The sequence below is a fragment of the Phalacrocorax aristotelis genome, chromosome 1, assembly GCF_949628215.1.
Source record: "Phalacrocorax aristotelis chromosome 1, bGulAri2.1, whole genome shotgun sequence".
In the NCBI taxonomy this organism is placed as follows: domain Eukaryota; kingdom Metazoa; phylum Chordata; class Aves; order Suliformes; family Phalacrocoracidae; genus Phalacrocorax; species Phalacrocorax aristotelis.
In genome coordinates this window covers 131563428-131583644 of record NC_134276.1, presented here as the reverse complement: position 1 = coordinate 131583644, position 20217 = coordinate 131563428, and the positions used below count along the sequence as shown (strand labels likewise).

The 20217-nt window shown below is 44.1% G+C and overlaps 1 protein-coding gene across 1 annotated transcript in view; it reads left to right on the top strand.

Annotated features, from left to right (window-relative positions):
* TBX15 (T-box transcription factor 15) overlaps window positions 1–12768 on the top strand; it is a 123664-nt gene extending 110896 nt beyond the window's left edge. Inside the window, exon 8 of the mRNA XM_075107750.1 lies at window positions 12527–12768. Within this exon, the coding sequence (XP_074963851.1) occupies window positions 12527–12534 (8 nt within the window). The 3' untranslated portion in view covers window positions 12535–12768. The remainder of the gene's footprint in view (window positions 1–12526) is intronic.
* The last annotated feature ends 7449 nt before the right edge of the window (window positions 12769–20217 follow it).

Here is a 20217-nt window from a genome sequence, read left to right as displayed (position 1 = left end):
TGTATACACTGTTTATAGCAACTAAATATACCAGGCAACTAATCACTAAACATTCACAATTAAAAGCACAAAAAATTGGTTACGTTGTCTGTACACTAACAAAAGTGGTTTTATGCTATGCTATGTCCTTTTCTTCTTTCCAGAGTGATGCAAACACCATGAAGTGTTAGGAGTTATTATCTCAGCCATATGTCCATGTAACAGGGTCATTTTCAAATGGCAAGCATTTTTCTTCCATCATTGCCATGGTCTGGGAAGGAAACAATCTGATTCAAAGAACTTCTAGACTTAAAAACCTGTTTAATAGTGATTCCTGATTTTTCAAATATGCTTTCTGTTGAAAAATGAAGATCCTGGCTCCTGTCTTAAGTCATGCACAAATCCAAAATGGGGAACTAAATATTTCTGGGGTCTGTGTTTTCCGCCACACAGGATGGGGTGGGGAGGTTCTGCAATGGCATAGGAGAAATGTAAGGCTGGAAACATCTGTCTAATGTGACCATAGTTCAGGCTGTCAACTAAGGCTTATACATAGTAAAAAGCGAGAGGGGGAGAGAGGGGGAGAAAAGCTTAGCTGTCGTATGGCATTAGTTTTTTGCCTTCTCCTTTCTAATATCCAGGTCATACTCACATTGTGAGCATGTGAGCATGCCATGATATTTGATGTGATGAGATCTGCCAATGTCCATCTCTTTCAGGTCTAAGCTGGTAGACTAGTCAGTGATCATTGTATTAGCATCAACGAACAGTGCCTATGAAATGGGGCCATAGCTATATAACAATCAATGTGACCTGTGTTCAGGGCAGTTTGACACCACTTGACACTGAGTTTGGGCAGTGATTTACTTTTCATCACATATAACATGTTGTGAAGAGAAAATATAGCAGGAAAAGGGGAATTCAAGGGGAATATCAAGAAAAGTAGCTTGACAAGCTGTATTTAGCTGTGGAACAGTCACAGCGCTAAAGCTAGGGAAAGACCTGCAGGAGCAGTCCTGGGTGGGCTCTGGACTATGTGCCCATTACTAATGCTCTTTTCTGTTTTGAAGTCCAATAGTTCTATAGCAGAAGGAGCAATATACAACATCCATGAGTTGCCCCTAGAAGGCAAGCAGGGAGTTCACCATTTCAACTGAGCTTGAATCCAAACCTAAAAAATTCTCTAGGTTCATCCATCCGTAATATCTATGGTTTTTTTCTCCCTTCAGCTGTTGCCACAATTGTGCCACTGGGGGGTTCTTTAATTCAGTTCTCCACTACTTTTATCGATGTTTCCCAGAATGCTAACAGCTACAATATAATGAGATTATTTATGATTTCTAAATATCATTTTCTAATGTATCTCCCAGGCCAGAAAAGTGACAGCCCAGCAAATCTCACTGAACCAGAGCTGCCTGTAACAATCCCAATGTGTCCAGCCATCCATTTCCATTTCCTGGCCCCACTGGCTTCTCACTGCACTTTTTCAGATTTCCTTCTGGATCTTTTTTTGTTTTTTTCCACAGCAATAACAGAAAGAAAAATGTTATTGGTTGCTGGTGTTCAACCCCTGAAGAGGTGTTGCAGCAGGAGTCTCTCTCTTCTAGGACTATTTTGGTGGTGTACAGAGGAAAAAATATAAGTTCTGTCAATGCTGTCCCCAGATACGGACACAGTGTCCCTTGACCCAGCAGCCCCTAAAAGAAAGTCTGCGGTGACATGGATGGACACACTCCCACAGCCTTCTGGTCTGGGCTCAACAGCTGGCATTTCTTCTCTTCCTGCATTTTTCTCACCCACTTTGGGCCTTGCCCTTTCAGACAGGTACGTACTTTAAGGGGAACACATTTCTAGTGCTGCAAATGCAAACAGAATCTCCCTCAGTGTGAGAATGAGTTGACTGCTTTTCAGCAAAGTTGTTGGGCATTTATTTCTAAGTAAAGACTTTCATATAGCAACAAAAATAATTTCAGGATTTCCTATTTTAAGTTGATTAATTTTTAAGACAACTTTTGCTGCTTTATATAGCCAAAAAAATGCCTACAACCTCCTCTTTGTGATAGTACTTGAAAATCTGTCCTCTGCTTTCTATGGCCAAGGCACCTAGAGACTTTAAATAATCCCTGCATCTCCCTTGCTGGTCAAGGCATTATAGCCCCATTTTACATACCAGTAAACTGAACAAAAGACTTGCCCTTGACCATGCATGCCCTACACCACTCTCTGCTCCATTTATTGCAAAACTGTAATCACTGGTAGAAGCGATGACAAAGTCCCCATCTTTGCCAGTTTGGTTCTGCACTAAAGGTAATGTCGCTCCATTTATACTTTCAGCATTTAAGTCAGATGGGAAGAAGACCATGCTGTGTGATGACAGACACCACCAAGTACAGGTAGTCTGAGCTATATTTCTCACATCACCGTTGCAACATCGCCCAGACATGCAGGCTTAGTGGGACCAAGCTTAGTATTTTATCACCGACCCATGGCAAGGCAGCGGTGAAAGAGTTTTCAGCTGAGGCTGCAAAGGCTGTGGGTTGCACAAGCAGCAGAACTTGACCATTGTGTGCTGCTGCAGAGCAGTCCTGCTGCTGGGCAGTGGAAATCTCCAGGGCACAATTGCTGGCTCCTTACCAGCACGCAGAGATGAAAAGTGCGCCCCTGGAAACACAGTACTTGTGCCGACAGTGCTCTTCGGTTTGGTTTTACTCTCCCTCTGTGCACGGGTAAACACAGCCATGTGCCAGCAGCCTTGTGTAGGTGCACAGAGAAAAAGAGACAGTTGTCCAAACAATATGGTATGGAGGGCTGGGGAAAAGGCATGTTGAAAATGTAAAGGACATTTACATTAAAGGAAGGTGTGAGAGCTGTAGGAAGAGCCAAATTACAAAAAAAGTGAGTACTTCAAGCAGCCAAATTAAACAAGACACAATGGGGGCCAACTTTGCCTCCGAGGCATTTCACGAGCACACACCCCAGAGTTCAGGGGGTGCTGGGGGGAGAACTATGTGTCCCTCCAGGTCTTATTTAACTTGGCCATGTGTAAAGAACTTTAACTCTTTTGTGACTTGCCTGTTTCTAGAGCACTCACATCTTTTGCTTTATTTCTGGGTGCTTTTTGTTGGGTGAGTTTTAAATCCTTTTGAAGACAAATAATTTCTTTCTATTTAGAAAAATAATCAGTGGAGGCAAAGCGTAAAGTCATTTCGGTCACAGTATCTTGGAGGAAAATAGATACAGTATTTTGGAAAGAATTTGAAATGAAAACACAAAGCCTGATGGGATTTAAATGTAGAAAACCAAAAATTCAGTCTCGCCCCCTCTTTTCCCTCCCCCTATTCATGAGGTCACCATTTCTCATCTCACAGACTATGGCATCTTGCCGGGATCCTAAGGCAGCCACCAGAAAAAGTGTTCTTTCTCCTGCAAGCACAAAGTAGGATCAAACTAGCCCAGAGAAAATAATGAGTGGTTTCTCGAAGCTACAAAGAGAGAAACTTTGTAGAACCAGCAAGAAAGAGACCTCCAGAAAATGCAGGCAACTTTTCCTGTCACCTCTAAAAGCTGATGCATAAGCACTTGAGAAAAAGGAGACCAGATGCAAGTGTGTGAAACAGTGAACGTGCACTGAAATTCAGCATTGTTGCTTAGAAACTTCTTGCTTGTAAAGGAATCACACATGCATGCATGTGCGTGTGTATACGAAGGATGAGAAGCAGGAAAGTGTCCCTGCACGCACATGTGGCAGACCTCAGTTCAACAATTTTAACTTTAATCCTGCTTGCAAGCACTTCGCTGCAGCAGGCTGGCTCTCTGAAGAGGGAGGGCTGACATTGTTGACATCTCAGCTCTACTCCTACTTCTGCGGCAAGCATCTTTTCTCACAGCAGTATTTCTACTGCCTTTGCTCAGACCTCAGGAGGTGGACCTTTTTTCAGCCCTGGCCTGGTGTGAGCAGCACCTAAGCTTTGCATCCCATGTAGTTCTTAGCCCACCTGGAGAGAAAGTGGTCACTCAATCTCTGACACTGCATTGACCTTGTTTAGCTACAGATTAAGTCACCTTTCTTTAACAAACTGTGACCCATTTTGGGGAAAATTGATAACACAAGGGGAGTAGGGATTGTGAATATTCTTCTCCTGTTGCAGGTTTCTCTACAGAAAGACCCTGCAAAGTCAAAGGACCTCCTGGCCACATCAGTGGCTCCTACTTGCTCTGTCACAACTTCTGGGACAACAGTGACAAAGTGAATGCTCTAACTCTTACCAGATGTGCTGCAGCACAATTATTTTCAGTGTACATTTCTGAGTTATTTTGTTGCTACTGAAGTCTGGTGTGGACTTGAGTTGAAGATCCAGTTTAGAAATGCATCCTCATGACAATTTTCCCAATGCAGGAAAGAAGTAGAACTTACTACAAAAAGAAGTTTCTGCCCCTCAGAGAGAAATATTTGTTTGTTGAATTTTGGCTCTGGATCTGAATTGTCTCCAAGGAAAACTGATGGCATTAAGAGCATGGAGTCAGTTTGGCTAGATGGGATAGTCCTCTGAAATAGGGGAAAATCTTAAATATGTGCTCAGCATCAAGCACATTCCTAATATTTTGTCCTTATTAATACGGATGTCCACATGCCAAAGCCTGCAGCCAAAGTCTTCAGCTTAGTAAAAGCACACCTGCTGCCCTGGGCACGAGTCAGCTACCAGTGAGTAGCACAGCTGCTGTCTGTACACCTACAAAGCTCCATCAAAAAATCACCATTCAGTGATTTACCATCATACTGACTTTGTTGCTTAGGACAAGATGAACTCAGGTTGTGCCTGACAAGACTTCCAGCCTACCATGGTGTTAATCACATCATACAGTATAATAGTAGGGGATTCTTCTCTTAATTTTCCTTTCCAGTCTGAAAGCCTCCACCAGCCATGTTCTTCTCCGCTCCTTAAGAGCAAACAGGTGTTTATTTCTGTGCAATGTCATGCAGCACCTTGGCTTGAAGCTGTCCCATACATGTCCTGGACTACACACTGGGATTTTTACCTAGACCTGCAGTTGTCGCCAGTGTCTCTGAAAGCCAAATCTTCTGGCCTTTTTCCTTTTCCCAGCCTCTGCTGCTACTTTTGTCCTGGATCAGATGGAGGTCCTCAGTCCTGTAGTGATAGAATTTTCCTAACACCACTTGCGGGAATGTAGGGATGTGCACAGAGTGTCTGGCTCTGACACTGACAGATCTCACGCTGCTCCCAGAGAGATGCCCAAATGTTACAAAGATGAACCATATGGGCAGCCCCAGCACTTGAGGCCATTAATAGGAATTTTTAAGCAACTGTGATTGATGGGGCAGCTCTTACAAGTCTGAGATCAATGAAAATGCAACTTGATCTTTTGAACTCAACTCCTTAATTTTTTTGTTCCTTTTTCTGCAGAGAATCCCATAAAACTATTTCTGTGCAGACAAAAGCTGTCTGGGACACTTCATGTGAATTTGTCATGCATTTTCCTTTTGCTCCCCCCTCTGCCCCATTTGCAGTTTCACATGCAGTTTGGTTTTGAGTCTTTCTCTATGATTTGTACAGGCACTTCAAAAATCAGCTTTTTCTATACTTGTGATTGGACATTGCCTTGAAGCTATTCTTTGAGGCTCATTATTTTTCATTTATTTTCAAATTAATGATTTAGCCCTCATTATAACTTGAACACCAGGGGAAAAATAGTGGGGAAAAAAGAAAAGCAAAAGTAATTGAGGACAAAGGAAAAGCTGAACAACCTTCAGGAGAAAGCAGGGAGCCCAAGAAAAGAACAAGAGAGATGATGCAACATACAACCATGTCGAATGAGGCTTGAATTATCTGATATTGATATTTTTCCCTCATAATCCGCAGGCAGAAATCAGCAGTGTCCAGAATGACTCCAGCTGGTGGCTCATGGCTTAGACAGGTGTACTCTTCACTGGGTTAAAAACTGGCAGGATGGCCGAGCCCAGAGAGTTGTGGTGAACAGAGTGAAATCCAGCTGTTGACCGGTCACAAGCGGGGTTCCCCAGGGCTTAGTGTTGGGGCCAGTCTTGTTTAATATCTTTATCAATGATCTGGATGAGGAGACTGAGTGCACCCTCAGTAAGTTTGCAGATGACACCAAATTGGGCGGGAGTGTCGATCTGCTTGAGGGTAGGAAGGCTCTGCAGAGGGGCCTGGACAGGCTGGATTGATGGACCAAGGTCAGTCATATGAGGTTTAACAAGGCCAAGTGCTGGGTCCTGCACTTGGGTCACAACAACCCCATGCAACACTGCAGGCTTGGGGAAGAGTGGCTGGAAAGCTGCCCAGTGGAGAAGGACCTGGGTGTGTTGGTAGACAGCCGGCTGAACATGAGCCAGAAGTGTGCCGAGGTGGCCAAGAAGGCCAAAAGCATCCTGGCTTGAATCAGGAATAATGTGACCAGCAGGAGTAGGGAAGTGAATGTCCCCCTGTACTGGGCACTGGTGAGGCCGCACCTTGAATAGTAAATTCAGTTTTGGGACCCCTCAGAACAAGGAGGACATTGAGTTGCTGGAGCATGTCCAGGGAAGAGCAACAAAGCTGGGGAAGGGTTTGGAGAACAGGTCTTATGAGGAGAGGTTGAGGGAACCGGGGTTGTTTAGTCTGGAGAAAAGGAGGCTCTACAACTACCTGAAAGGAGGTTGTAGCAAGGTGGGTGTTGGACTCTTCTCCCAAGTAACAAGCAATAGGACGAGAGGAAATGGCCTCAAGCTGCATCAGGGGAGGTTTAGATTGGATATTAGGAAAAATGTCTTTACTGCAAGAGTGGTCAGGCCTTGGAACAGGCTGCCCAGGGAGGTGGTGGAAGTCACCATCCCTGGAGGTGTTCAAAAAACCTGTAGATGTGGCACTTCAGAGCATGGTTTAGGAGGCATGGTGGTGTTGGGTTGATGGTTGGACTTGATGATCTTAGAGGTCTTTTCCAACCTTAACGATTCTATGATTCTATCTTCCAACATTCTCTGTCAGTCTCTTGACCAACAGAGCAGTCACTCTCAGTAACTTTGAATTGAGCCAGTCTTCAGCCAAGATGGCAATAGCCTCCCACCAGCTGAATGCTCCTGGAAGTGAAAGTCTCTAAGAGGCTGTCAGACTACTTACAGCTACAGGAGAATGAGCCTAGAAAGGCAGAGGAAAAGGTCAGCTTCTTAGAAAGCCAGGCAGGGAATTAGGCAGGGCCTGGGAAGCAGGAACGGGTAGTGAGAGTGGGATGGGGAGTTGTAGTTAGCTTGGGTATACACAAGATAGCCCAAGATGCAGGAGGGAAGAGAGGGCTAAAAGCAATATGGATAGCATGAGTGATCTTGAGGGGGCAGAGAGAAATGCAAGACACAAGAAGAGAGGTCTGAGTGAGGATGTGAACAGCAAAGGGCTGTAGAGGAGAGGAGGGGAGCATGGCAGTAAGGAAAACTGTGAGAAAGGCAAGGGAAGAGCCTTTGAGAGGTTGGGAAGGATGCGATGGTAGAGGGGGAAAAACAGACAGACAAACAGCAACTCCTCCCTTGCCAGGGAGGGGAGGAGCAGGAAATGGAGCCCATGTTTTGTGTGGGATTGATGGCTGTATTTTGAACTTGAAACAACCACATATGAGCCAAGAGTTGGGAAAATGTCCCTTTGGGCACTAAAATGAAGAAAGAGGTGAAAGCAACGAAAGCCACGTGTTTAGTTACACGATGCTTAAAACAATGTCAGTGCAAAGGGGATTTGGAGAAAGTTGCAGGGGTGGTTCTGACCTTTGGATTAGTAGTGCCTGGGATGGGATATCTCCCTTTCCCTTAACCAGATGTGGGCTCAAACAACTCAGTGCATGGCTTGGGGTAGATAAGTTTTAGCAGAGTTTTGGGACAGGCTGTGCTAACTGGGTTTCCAGGAAGGGTGAGGATCTGTTCCCAGAAATCCCAGTTTGAATGCATTTTCTAGAGCACACCAAGCCTTAATGGAGTAACACGCTACTAAGAGTGGGGAGGACTTTTTTGCTACCCCTTCCTCTTGACTGCTCGGCATAAAATTGGGCACACTTACCAGCTGATTATTACAAATGACAACAATGAGAGCACTGGTGTTGGAGAATACAATGCAGTCCCTTGGAGTTATATAGCACTTCTGAAACATAACGAATTCCCTATCTTGCCTCTCTTTGGAGGTGGTGGTGTAAGGCCCAGCTACAAGAGAAACAGAGAGGTGGAATGAGCTGGTTGAGAATGGTGTGGGTCTAGGAGCTGGGGTTATTCAGTTTGTCTTAGTTGCAGGCTTAGCCCACCCTGGCTCATGCTGCTTCCCTGCTTTTGGCCATGATTGTGAAGGAGTAAGTCTGTGTTCAGAGCACACAGCCAGCTCATAAAAAGAGCTGCTGAGGGCACGGATGGGATTGGGAGCACTCAGCTCTTCATCACCTATCAAAAGCACAAAGAAAACTGAAGGTGTTTGCAGGACCTAGCAACACAACTCAGCTCCAGACAGCTGGTCACCAAAGTAATCTGGGAATTTACAGTATGTAATAAAGTTTCCAGCATAGCCAGGCTTTCGTTACAGCTCTGTGTCTCTTTTGCTAGGGAAAGAGTCAAACCTTTCCTCTGAACAACACCTGGGACTCTCCCTTACATTATCAGGTTTCCAAAACTAGTCCCTCTGGGACATGTTCCTTGACAGGCAGAAGGATATGTGGCTACAGCTGCAGGGTAGGAACGATGGGTCCAGCACACTCCTCTGGAGCTGCCACTGACTTCTGGGAGAAAGGTAATCAACTGCTAAGTAATGGAAAGCGTTTGTGCACTCTCCTAACTTCAAGCACTTCAATAGCTTTGAACAGTGAGCAGAGATCCAGTTGCTGTTGTATGCAGCCTGGAGACTTTAATCTTCAAACAAACCCTTCAGTGATGTCACACAGATTGTTCACAATGTGGGTGACTTCCAGGGCCTCACCAGGATCTTCTGGAGAATACACATCTCTGGTTCGTGGTTCATATGTGACCATGTGGTATCCCCAGAGATGCACTCACTCTAGATGGGTTCTTCCATTAAAAGCCTTAACATTTGCAAAATGCACACTCCCTCATTAAAAAAATTACAGTCATTTAGCTGATGGTGATGACTCAGATGTGCCTTAAGCTCCAGAGTGTGCCAGTGACAATGTTACTAACCTGAGCGGTTTGGACTTCACAGTCTTTTCTTTGTAACTAATACATGCGATTAATATTTTCCTTAAAAATGGTTAGCGGAACAGTAAGACATACAAGGTTGGCAGCATTGAAAATTGGAGCTGTATCCCCAAAGAGCAGATGCAGGTTGACAACAGACAGGACCAGCTTCTCAGACCCACATAGGTCTCTGGCCACACTGCTTGGCCTCACACCCAACTTGGAGTGAGAGCTTTGAGAAGTGAATGGCAAGCTCAGTCACCACAACTTTCTCAGTAATTGCTGGCTGCAATTACTGAGGCTGCCAAAAGCCACAAGAAGGCAGCCAGATAGCATCACAGCATGCTGGCAAGGCTTGTCTCTTATGAGCATCTACTGACTGGAAGCCCTTTCATTGCCATCCTCCTGCTTTTCTAGGTCAACTGCAGCGCAGGGTTGAGCTTTAACAGGAGATGCAAAACAACCATCCATTGGCCTAACCCACCTCCCCTTGCAGACAGTTTGCCCCAGTTGGGTGCTCCTTGAACCAGTTGAGTGTTTGCTTCATTAAAACAGCAGCCTGGTCTTACAGAGCCTCTGTGGCTGGTCACATTTAGCTTTTCCCTACCATGAGCATTAGGGAAGGACTGAATGGTTTCAGGGAAGTTCCTTTCAGCCTTGGTCTCTCTGAACCTGTTTTTTTTCTCTCTTTCCTATTTTCTGTTCTGTTTTTAAAACTTCCTTTAAAATGACACTGACTCTCCTACTTATAGTCACTCCTCTGGAGCTCAGTCAGCTTGTTGATCCCTGCTGCAAGTGACAACAATTCTCACTGTCTTTTATATATCAGCTTAACAGCCTGATAGCAACTGGGCAGGACTGGATATTCCTGGCACTCTGTGCGTATACCGTGCAAGGCTTGTAGTATGGATTTAGCTATACTTTGCTTTTTCTTGCTCTTGAACTGTTACCTTCTGATTGCTTGAAAATGACTCATGAGGTTCATATGGTCCAAATTAAGTCTACAGCTGAACATTTGTGGTGCTGTAGATTACTTAAAGGATTTTAGGCAGAATCTTAATATTTCATTCTATGCCTGCAAACTGCTGAGATTTTTGAGGAGGAAGCAAAATGCAAATTTTGCAGACTACAGAAAAGTTTAATGAGCTGAAGATCTCAACCCTGCTTCCATGCTCATTTAATACCTTTTGTAGCACACTATGGTTAATGCAGCTATAAAGCAATGTTTTTATGGAATCTTTCAGTCTCTCAAGGGCATTTCTCCATTTTTGTGCACTTGTTCAGCAATAGAAATGTTCTTCATACAGTGGAGCATCTTCACCAGGTGTTTCTTTAAAAAACATGATAAGCATCTTGGGACATTTCTGTTATCTTGGACTGTAGATGTTATGTGTATACAAATATCCATTTTGAGCTCTGGCCGGCAGGGTAATCTCTACTGTCAGCAGCTCTTTTCCAAGCCATCCTAAGAACTTCTCTCCAGTTCCCATCCTTGTTCCCACCCTCCCCACATCTCCAGCACTGGCCCTCCACTCCTGGTCCACCAGTTCTTCTCCTCATTACCAGAGCAATGCTTGAGCTTTTTTTCAGGGCACAATTGCTGAAGAATAGGCACATACTGCTCCTGGTGTGCAAACAGTTACTGCACTCAACAACACTTTCAAAGCTGCTGCTAAGCTTACTGTATATTTGACAGGTATGTAGGTGAGACTTAAAAAGCTGAAAGGACAAAAATCTTGGCTTCTCTATTCTCTATTACCTTAAAAACCTGAACTACCTACTGTTTTGGGGAGCTGTACTGCTGGTCTGGACGTCATTCCTACACCCTAGAATTTGCTGTGGAAAGAAAAAATACCCTTCCCTAGGTCTTGATTCTTTTCCGCTTGATTCCCCAGCATTCCCAAAGGGTGTTCAAAATGCCTTTAGCACTTGGACTGTCCATTTTAAATTTTAGCAAAGGCTGGAGTGTTTGCCAGTGGTTTTGCTTTCCCAGCATGAGCCAAACATGCCTGCCAGATTTCTCAAGAGGGGATGTAAGATTTTCCAATTTCTAAATAGGCCAATGAAGCATAAAAATATTGAAACATAAAATGAATGTGTTCTATGAAAGGATTCTCTGTTGTCAAGGAAGGAGGGCTGACAAACACCTGAGGGCGCCAGCAACTTTTCTCCTCTGTGACCTGAGGCTCTTGGGAAATGACCTTTACCAGCCTGGAGGTGCAGGAATGCACTGGTGCCAAACTTCCCCTCCATGTGTTGTGGGCAACTTAATGGGAAAACCTGTAAATATTGCAGAATGTTGTGAATTGTTAGTAATATTACTAAGTCTTTAGATAGAAGCATGTATGTGCATTTTATTCTCTGTAACTTTCTTTTCACAACAGTTAACTACTGTCTAACAAGGAAAGAAAAGTCAGAGGTTTCATGCTTACAGGAAGTATATAGTGTCGATGGCTTTGCATAGTATTTAGAAGAGTTAGAGTTACATTGCAGTGACGCAGTTCTACAGCACTTGCTAATTCCCTCTTCTCCCCAAATACTTCCTCCTGGCTCCCACTCGTGTTTGTTTGAACATACCCAGTCTGTTATTCTTCTCTCCAAGCACTGTGCAGTTACAGGACAATTGCAGTTTAACATACTAATGCTACATTTAATACTCTGCAGTAGATCTCAGGCTGACAGTGTGTCCAGATGGGGGTCCACTGCCCCATTCACAAGCATCAGACATGGTCATCCAGATTCTCCAAAAGGGAACCCCAGACATTTGCCTCTTGCTGTCTATTTCCATCTTGCTTTCCATCTCAAAATGTTGCTTTCCATGCATGCCTCTATTCCAGCAACTGCAGTAAACTGAGTCTTAAAAATCCCACTTTATTGCCTAGCAATGCAGAGTAGGAAGCGTTCGCAGGAGAGTTTGTGCAATGGTGATCTCCACATCAGAGGCAGGGTCTTTATATTTGTCAGATTTCTGTCCAGAGTTCAGGTTTCACATAGATACTACCCCACCCTTACACACACATGGCAGCTTGTTACTCTGCAGTGCCTGACCAGAAGTAACAGAGCTGTTGTACCATCTTCTGCTCTGATTCTGGTAAAGTGGCAAACCTCCCTTGAACCATCTACCAGCATTGCAAGGGTGACCCTGGAAAACTCCCTGGAAATGTCCTTTCCTCTTTCCACCTTGAGAGCTGGTTTCAATTGCCCTCCTTTCATGGCAAATGGGGGTAGAGGTGGTGACATCAGACCCTTCTTGGCAGCTCCCTTTTCACAGGGAAGCATGCATTCAATTAGAGGATTTTAATTAAAATACTTTTCTGTAGCATCCTGTTTCCAGGCCCTGCTGTAAATTTAACTTGACGTTCTCTCATTTAACAGGTGGGTGAGATTATTCTGAGAGCTGCCAGATGGAAGAAAGCAGAAACAGGGCTGGCTGTTGAGATAGAAGAATGAAGAGAGGAAGAGAGTGAGCAAAAGCAAGAAGTGGGACAGATATCTGCTGCCTATCTGTCAATATTTGCTATGTAACATGCTATCCGTTTCTGTGTTGGTTCTTCATTGCCATATGCGTGCGACTTCTTAAATTTCTTTTGATGGATAAAAGTGGCAAATCCAGGATCAACACAGTTGCATTTGATTTCCTTTCCTTTTGGTTTGGAGCAGTTCAGGAATAACCAACAAACGGCAACTGATGCAAAATTCAAAGCACCCCCATCCTACTCCCCAGAAATAAAAAAGCCACCCTTTAACCTGGAAGCTGGGAAGCAGAGTAACAGCTGTGAGGCTGCAGTGGTAGCATGGGAGTGGGCAGTTCACTAGCAGGCTCTTCTGCTGCTGCAGCTGTGTCAGCACCAGCTTCCAGATGCAACAGGTTAAAGGATATGGGAGAGAAGAGATTGCTTCCAAGAGGTTAAAACTCAGCGGCTAGCAGGAGCAAGGATGAGGAATGTGGCAAGCTGACAGCTGGGAGTCTGTGAGGCAGAAAGGCTGGAGACAAGGGGTGGCTAGGAAAGAAAATAAAAGGGACCAAAGGAAGAGATAAAAGGGGGGAGGACAGTCTGGGAAGGAGGAACCTTAGAGAACAGGGAAGGAAAGATTGCTGAGGGGTTGCTGAGCACAGGGAAAGACTGAGAAAGCCACAGAAGCAACAAGGAGAAGAATGAGGAAGAAGAGGAACAAAGACCCTTATGCTCTCTTTTTCCCTTTGAAAGCAACAAAACATAAGGGAATTAAACATCAAACTTCAGGCTAATATGGAAGGGTGTCTGCACTGATCTCCTTCCACTGTGCTATGTAGGGCCAGAGTACTATGGCCCATCTGCCACATGGCATGTGCTGCCAGAGCATCTCCAGAGCAATGCAGGGTAGAGGCTGCCTGAGCCAGTACAAAGCTGTAGTGCAAGCAAAAAGGATGTCATAAATCCTCAGAAGCATTGCGCGCTGCTGTCATAACTCATAGTGGTAGTGCAACTAGTCTCATTTTGGCATTGGTTGCCTGAACCAGCTTATTTCAAAGGAGATTTGCAGCAGAAGGCTTAGCAGATAAGGTGCTGCTAGGGAAAAATCCTGGTAAGCCCTGTCTTCTTTCTATTTGGTAGAGGTTGGTTTAGGCTCCAACTTCAGTGGTCTGGAGATTTCAAAGCTATTAATTACCTCTTTAGATTTGCTGTTCTAATTCCAGAGGCCCACTGAGTGAATCCATGGACTGAGTGATTTGATTATAGATTGATAAACCTGAAAGCATTCAGGTAAGTGCTGACAGTCCTCATGGTTTCCCCACAAAGAATGGGATTTCAGACAGAGCTGCAGTCAGTTCAGGATCGACACGAGAACTTTTCATGGAGATGTAACCCCACTGAAAAGTCCACCCCTAGAATGGACTAGCAAAATACATAAGCGTATTACACCTACATTTTTAATGAGACTTTGCAGTATCATGGGCATGTACAGCTTTGCTTCCATTTAGCAAACTGAATTATTTAAATATACACCAAAACCAAAACATATGGTTTCAATTCTCCAAACAGGAAAAATCCTATATAAAACAAGTTCCCAGAAAGAAAGAAAGAAAGAAGGAAGCTCAGTGGAAGATTCTTCACCAACAAGCACAACCTAGACATTTGTACAAGCTGTAGCTTAAATCAGAAAGTCTTTGCTTTGGCCAGCAAATGAACTTTTATCAGTCATGTTGTAACCACTGTCTAAAAAGATATTTTAATTTTTTTCCAGTAGGATCTGCTAGCCATATTATTGTACCAATGGTCTTGAATTGCATCAGTGTCCTTTAACTCTTTACCAGTCATGTCTCCTATGAATCTTTCTATAATTTTCCCTGGGACTAATGCCAGGCTAATGTGCCTATGTTTTCTTGTGCAATCCCATTTATCTTCCTGAACACAGGAACAACAATTAGCTTTTTTTCCAGTCATCTGAAACTGTGTCAGTGTTCCAGGACGTGCGAAATATCACCAGGAAAAATTCAAAGCACTCTTCAGCAAGTTTCTTTTAAGCTTTCTGGTAAAATGTACCTGGTCTGTGGATCTTAAAATGTTTAATTTTAGTAATTGTTCAGAACCTTCTCAAGTTACTCTTGAAAGTATTTTCAGAGATTCACTGGGAAGAAAGGCCCACCAGGCTGTCTGCTGAGACCTCCTGTGTATCATTGACTTGTGATATACATGTTGCCCAGCTACTTTTACAGTAAGTTCCAAGACCGAAGTCTGATCACAGCCAAGGGCAAGGCATGGCAGAAGCCCCCGGGAAACCCTGTGCCCAGATCCCTGCAGGAGTGCCGAACGCTGTACTGCAGAAAAAGTGAAACTCCCTCCAAGTTTATGTCAGTGTGACCTTGGGGAAGTCCAATCTACACCTCAAGTAAGTCGGAGACTGTGACCTTGAACAAAGTGGCACAGGGTATCATCCCCAGGCATCTAAAGCAGAAGTGTTTTGGAGAGCAGATCAGCTCCCAAAGAGCTGTCTTTGACTTTAGGTGATTTCTCAGGCCTCAGGAAAATGCAAAGCAAGAACACAAATGTTACGTCTTTCCCCAAAAGCCAGAAAGCACACCAGAACATGTCTGGTCAGCTGAACACCTCCCTTATGATACCTGCACGGAACTAGAGGAAATCCTGTTGAACTATATTTACTTTCAGCTGTTGCTCATTTAGAGAGTTATACAGAACTGAAGGGGTTTGCAGTGTACTGAGGTCAAAGGGACATAAATTTTTTATTGAGAACTTCAATGCATGTGACTTTCTCTGAGCCATTGCTTTCCAAACTGTGGGCTCTCATGCTGGAAACCGAATGGGCATTTGTGAATCTCCACATTTTCCCATGGCTCTGTCCTTTGTTAACCCCCAGAACAAAAGTAAGAATCCTCCAAAACTTCCAAATTTTCCCAGAAGCCCAAGATTTCTGAAAAGAATATGATTCAGGAAGTTCCCTTCACTACTTCAAGAAACTTTGTTCTTTAATTTAAGTAGCTTCTGTCTCACACCTTCCTTTGCTATGGACTGCAAACTTTATACTCCACTGCACATAGTAAACCCATTCCCCTGCTTTATGTTGTCTGAAGAACTGAAATACAATGTGGACTGAACACCCCTGACTTTACAATTTTGCTGTTAAAACTACCTGTATCCAAGCAAGGATTTTTTGGTTTTGTTTTGTTCCTAATATATTTTTAGATCACACAGAATCACACAGAATCTCAGGTTGGAAGGGACTTCAGGGATCATCTAGTCCAACCTTTCTAGGAAGAGCACAGTCTAGGCAAGATGGCCCAGCACCCTGTCCAGATGACTCTTGAAGGTGTCCAATGTGGCCGGGTCAACCACTTCCCTGGGGAGATTATTCCAATGGTGACTATCCTCAGTGTGAAAAATTTCCCTCTGGTGTCCAATCGGAATCTCCCCAAGAGCAATTTGTGTCCATTCCCCCTTGCCCTCTCCATGTGACTCTGTGTAAAAAGGGACTCTCCATCTTCTTTGTAGCTACCCCTTAAGTACTGGTACATAGTGATGAGATCCTCTCTGAGCCTTCTTTTCTCAAGGCTGAACAAACCCAGCTCTCCCAGACTGTCCTCCTATGGCAGACTTCCCAGTCCTTTGATCATCTTGGTGGCCCTTCTCTGGACCCCTTCCAGCCTGTCCACATCCTTTTTGTACAGCGGGGACCAGGACTGTACCCAGTACTCCAGGTCTGGCCTGACAAGCGCTGAGTAGAGTGGGATGATGACTTCTTTATCTCTGCTGCTGATGCCTTTTTTGATGCAACGCAGCATCCTGTTGGCCTTCGTGGCCACAGCAGCACACTGTTTGCTCATGTTGAGCTTCCTGTCCACCAGGACCCCCAGGTCCCTTTCCACAGAGCTGCTCTCCAGCCAGGTGCATCCCAGTCTGTGCTGCACTCCCAGATTATGTTTTCCCAGGTGTATGACCTTACACTTGTCCTTGTTGAACTTCATAAGATTCTTGTTGGCCCACTCTTCCAGCCTAGCCAGATCTTCCTGCAGAGTGGCTCTCCCTTCTGGAGTGTCTACTTCCCCACTCCATTTGGTGTCATCCACAAACTCCATCAGGCTACACTTGATTCTGTTATCCAGATCACTTCTAAAGATGTTGAATAATATTGGGCCCAATATCAATCCCGGGGGGACTCCACTTGTGACAGGTTGCCACTTGGAAAAGGAGCTATTTACCACCACCCTTTGGGTGCGGCCTGTCAGCCAGTTCCCCACCCACTGCACAGACCACTTGTCTAGGCCGTAACACATCAATGTTATAAATAATGTATAAATGTTCTCTTCAAAGCCACACTGGTCACTTTTATTTTAAAAGTTGCTTTATTTTGACTTCTTATGCATGTATTTTTAATTTATAAATTTTATTAACCACCTGCTGCTTCCTCTATTCTTTTTTACCTAACAGCTTGTTATTTAATCACTGTTTTCATATACCCTTTTAACCAGGGTGATTTCCATTCAACTATATTTCTGTCCATACCCAACAAAATTTGCATTTTACACATGCACGTGATGACCTCTTGTGAGCATTCAACTGGTAGGACTCCCAGGCTTAGCTGAGCTTTTCCAAATTTTCCAGTCAGAAATACTTGCAAGCATTGGGAAATGGCCTTTGGAGTTTTAAATAAAAAATGAAGTCACTGTTTCATGCAATTCTGTTTGCATGTGACAAATGCACTTTTGCCATCAATGGCATAGAGGCTAGCAATGACCCTTAGGTTAGTTATTCAGTCCTTGTCCAGCACCAGAGTTGGTACTGAGCTACCTCATCCCCAATACAGGATACTGTGTATGAAGAAATTACCACCTCTTATTTTTAGAAACTCTTAGAAGTTTTGTCACTAGTAATATGAGAAGCCCAGTAAATAGTCCCCAGGTTCTTCTTGGCCAGATGTCTGTCATTCTCCATCCTCAGTGAAACTAGTTCGACCTTTAGTCCACATGGATTCGAATTTTGTGATTCTGAAACAACAGTTCAGTACATTAAAGCCTCTCTGATGTCTGCAGACAGAGTCTTCTTGCTGCTGTCCCTGCTGGACAAGTTGTAACTGTGAATTTTAATGCCCGTGTCATGAGACTTACTCCATCCTAGTTGTAAGGACTGCTAGTTCTTTGGCTCTAAGATTGATGTCACCCAGTTTGGTTATTATCTCATGTGCAGGTGGAACAGAGAAACATTCTTTTCATTCATACACATGGAGACATCTTAGAACTTGGACCCCACCAACTGGTTTGAGAAAAGTGCCTCAATGTCTTTACTTTTACATGTCACTACCGAGTGTACAGTTATCTTAGATCAATCACAGCCATCATGGTCTGGCATCATGCTCACCCATCTCCTTTGGAAACAGATCTCTGTCTGTGGTAAAAGCCCAAGGGCACAAAGGAAGACTTCCTGTCATTTTAGATGTACAAATGCATGTTTAAATAATTTTGTGAAGTTTACATGAACACAGGTTTTAGTTCTGATGCTATTACTGTAGCAACATGGCCTACAGGATTAGTTACCCGGAAGGCTGCCAGTTTTTAAACATTTGGACTCTGTTTCATGCCACCGACCACTGCTCAGACCTCTACATCTCCCATAGCTTTGTTTTTTTCTGAGAAAAAAAAAAGGAATAAAGTGATTTAGGAAGAGTTAATGCCCCTGAACAGATGCACCAGCAAGAGATGTGACAAAATGTCAAATGGAATGTGCCTGAGGGCTTGGAATTTGGCCATGGAAGCAGCAGATGAGTCCCCAGGATGGCATGTCCCTCAGAGGCCCGGCATGCTTTGGTGACAGCTGTGATTTTTATGACCCTGCTTCGATGACAGTTTGGGAGGGGTCAGCTCTGCTCTTTTCTGACAGGAATTTGGTTTGTCATCAGATTCTAAAATCCCTCTGATTTATGGCATCAGCCACTGCTGGTGTTTTACTGAGATGCATGCCCTCTCCCCACTCCCTGCAGACTGTGAGGTTAAGGTGCAAACACTAATTTTCAAATTAAACTATTTGAGAGGAAAAGGAAAGTGGTAGGTCATGAGGTGATAGGAAACACAAAGAAGAGATAGCTCCAAAAATCTCTCATTAAGAGCACTTCATCTGAAAACAGGCAGCTTTTCCACCACCATCTGAACACCAACTCTTCTACTAACCTCCATGGTCCGTAATCTGACAGACTTACAGATGTTGCAGGGAAATAAAAGGTAACAGAGGCCTACCCCTTGGTATCATAACCCTTCATGTTTGCCAGTGACAATGCAACATGCCTGAAAGTTGATCTGCTTGGAACAAAAGTTTTAAGAGTAGGTGTCTAATGCCTCCAGCCACACAGGGTAAGGGCCATGTCAGCATAGCCCTCCTCAGCTTCTCAGCTCCCATTTGGTATGACCATGGCATGCATTTCTGTGGTCACTTAGCACCCAACAGGGGACACATGTAGCACTTGCATACAGTCATTTAGGGCACAGGTAGTTCCTGTTTCCTTCCTGGGTTTTCTGACCAGTGAAACATTTTTATTTTGCAGGCCTGGTAAGGCACAGTAGCACAAAGAGTTCTCCTGCAAGCCAGGATCCCAGCTCCCACCAACACTGGCATTTAATTCACATCCTAAGAGAATATGTAATAGAACAAGTAGGTCCATTCTGATGCCTCTTCCAGGTGCTACCACAGCTTAAAACAGGGGAAAAACAAGGTTGTTGCTTTCAAATATCACTTTCTCACCCTTTACTTACCTTACAGGTACAGCTCTGTTACCAACCAGAAGTGTTAACTGTCTCCTCTTGGGAAGTCCAGTTCTGTTCAGGCTTCATAGCATCTGGAAAATCCCAGGGCATGGGATATTCTCTGTGGAAATGAACAAAGAAAGCTGATGGCAATCATTCAAATGTTTGAGACAAGAAGAAAGGACTGGTTCTGAAGCAGCCTCTCTGCAACAGTGAGAAACACTGGCCTGAGGCTAATGCAGTTGTGATCACAACATTATTAAAAAGTCCTAAAATGGGTACAAGAAGCCATGGGTACATCCCCATGTAAAGGGATGAGTGTCTGCTCCAATAACCTCATGAACTCTGCTGTAAATGTGGCTGTCCAAGCCTGGGACAGAGGCTGAAGACTTCAGGGACTGCTTTTTGGGGAGATGACAACAAAACATCCAAAATCACTGCATATCCTGTGGCTGAGCTGTGCGTGCTCTGTGGGATCAAGAGGGGCTGAGTGGTGGGAATTCTTAGCATGGCACTGACACTCTTCTAGCAGCATATATGTATTTCCTGCCTGGGTGCACCACCATTCTTGCCTGGCATCCTCTTACCCTTGGGCTTCAAGCATTTGCTTCCCTCTTTCCCCCTTACATTCTGCCACATGACATTTTAGCAATCTGAGTAGACGTTTCTTCCATTCCCGCTTACTCAGGGTCTTTGCATGCTTATAAATGTACAGTCTTACTAATTATCCAGTGGTCAGTTGGATTTTCCAGGCAAAAGGTATAAAGGTGTAATTTTTTCCTGTAAATGTCTAATGAATTGGGTAAAAATTAAAAAAAAACCCACAAAATTACACTTA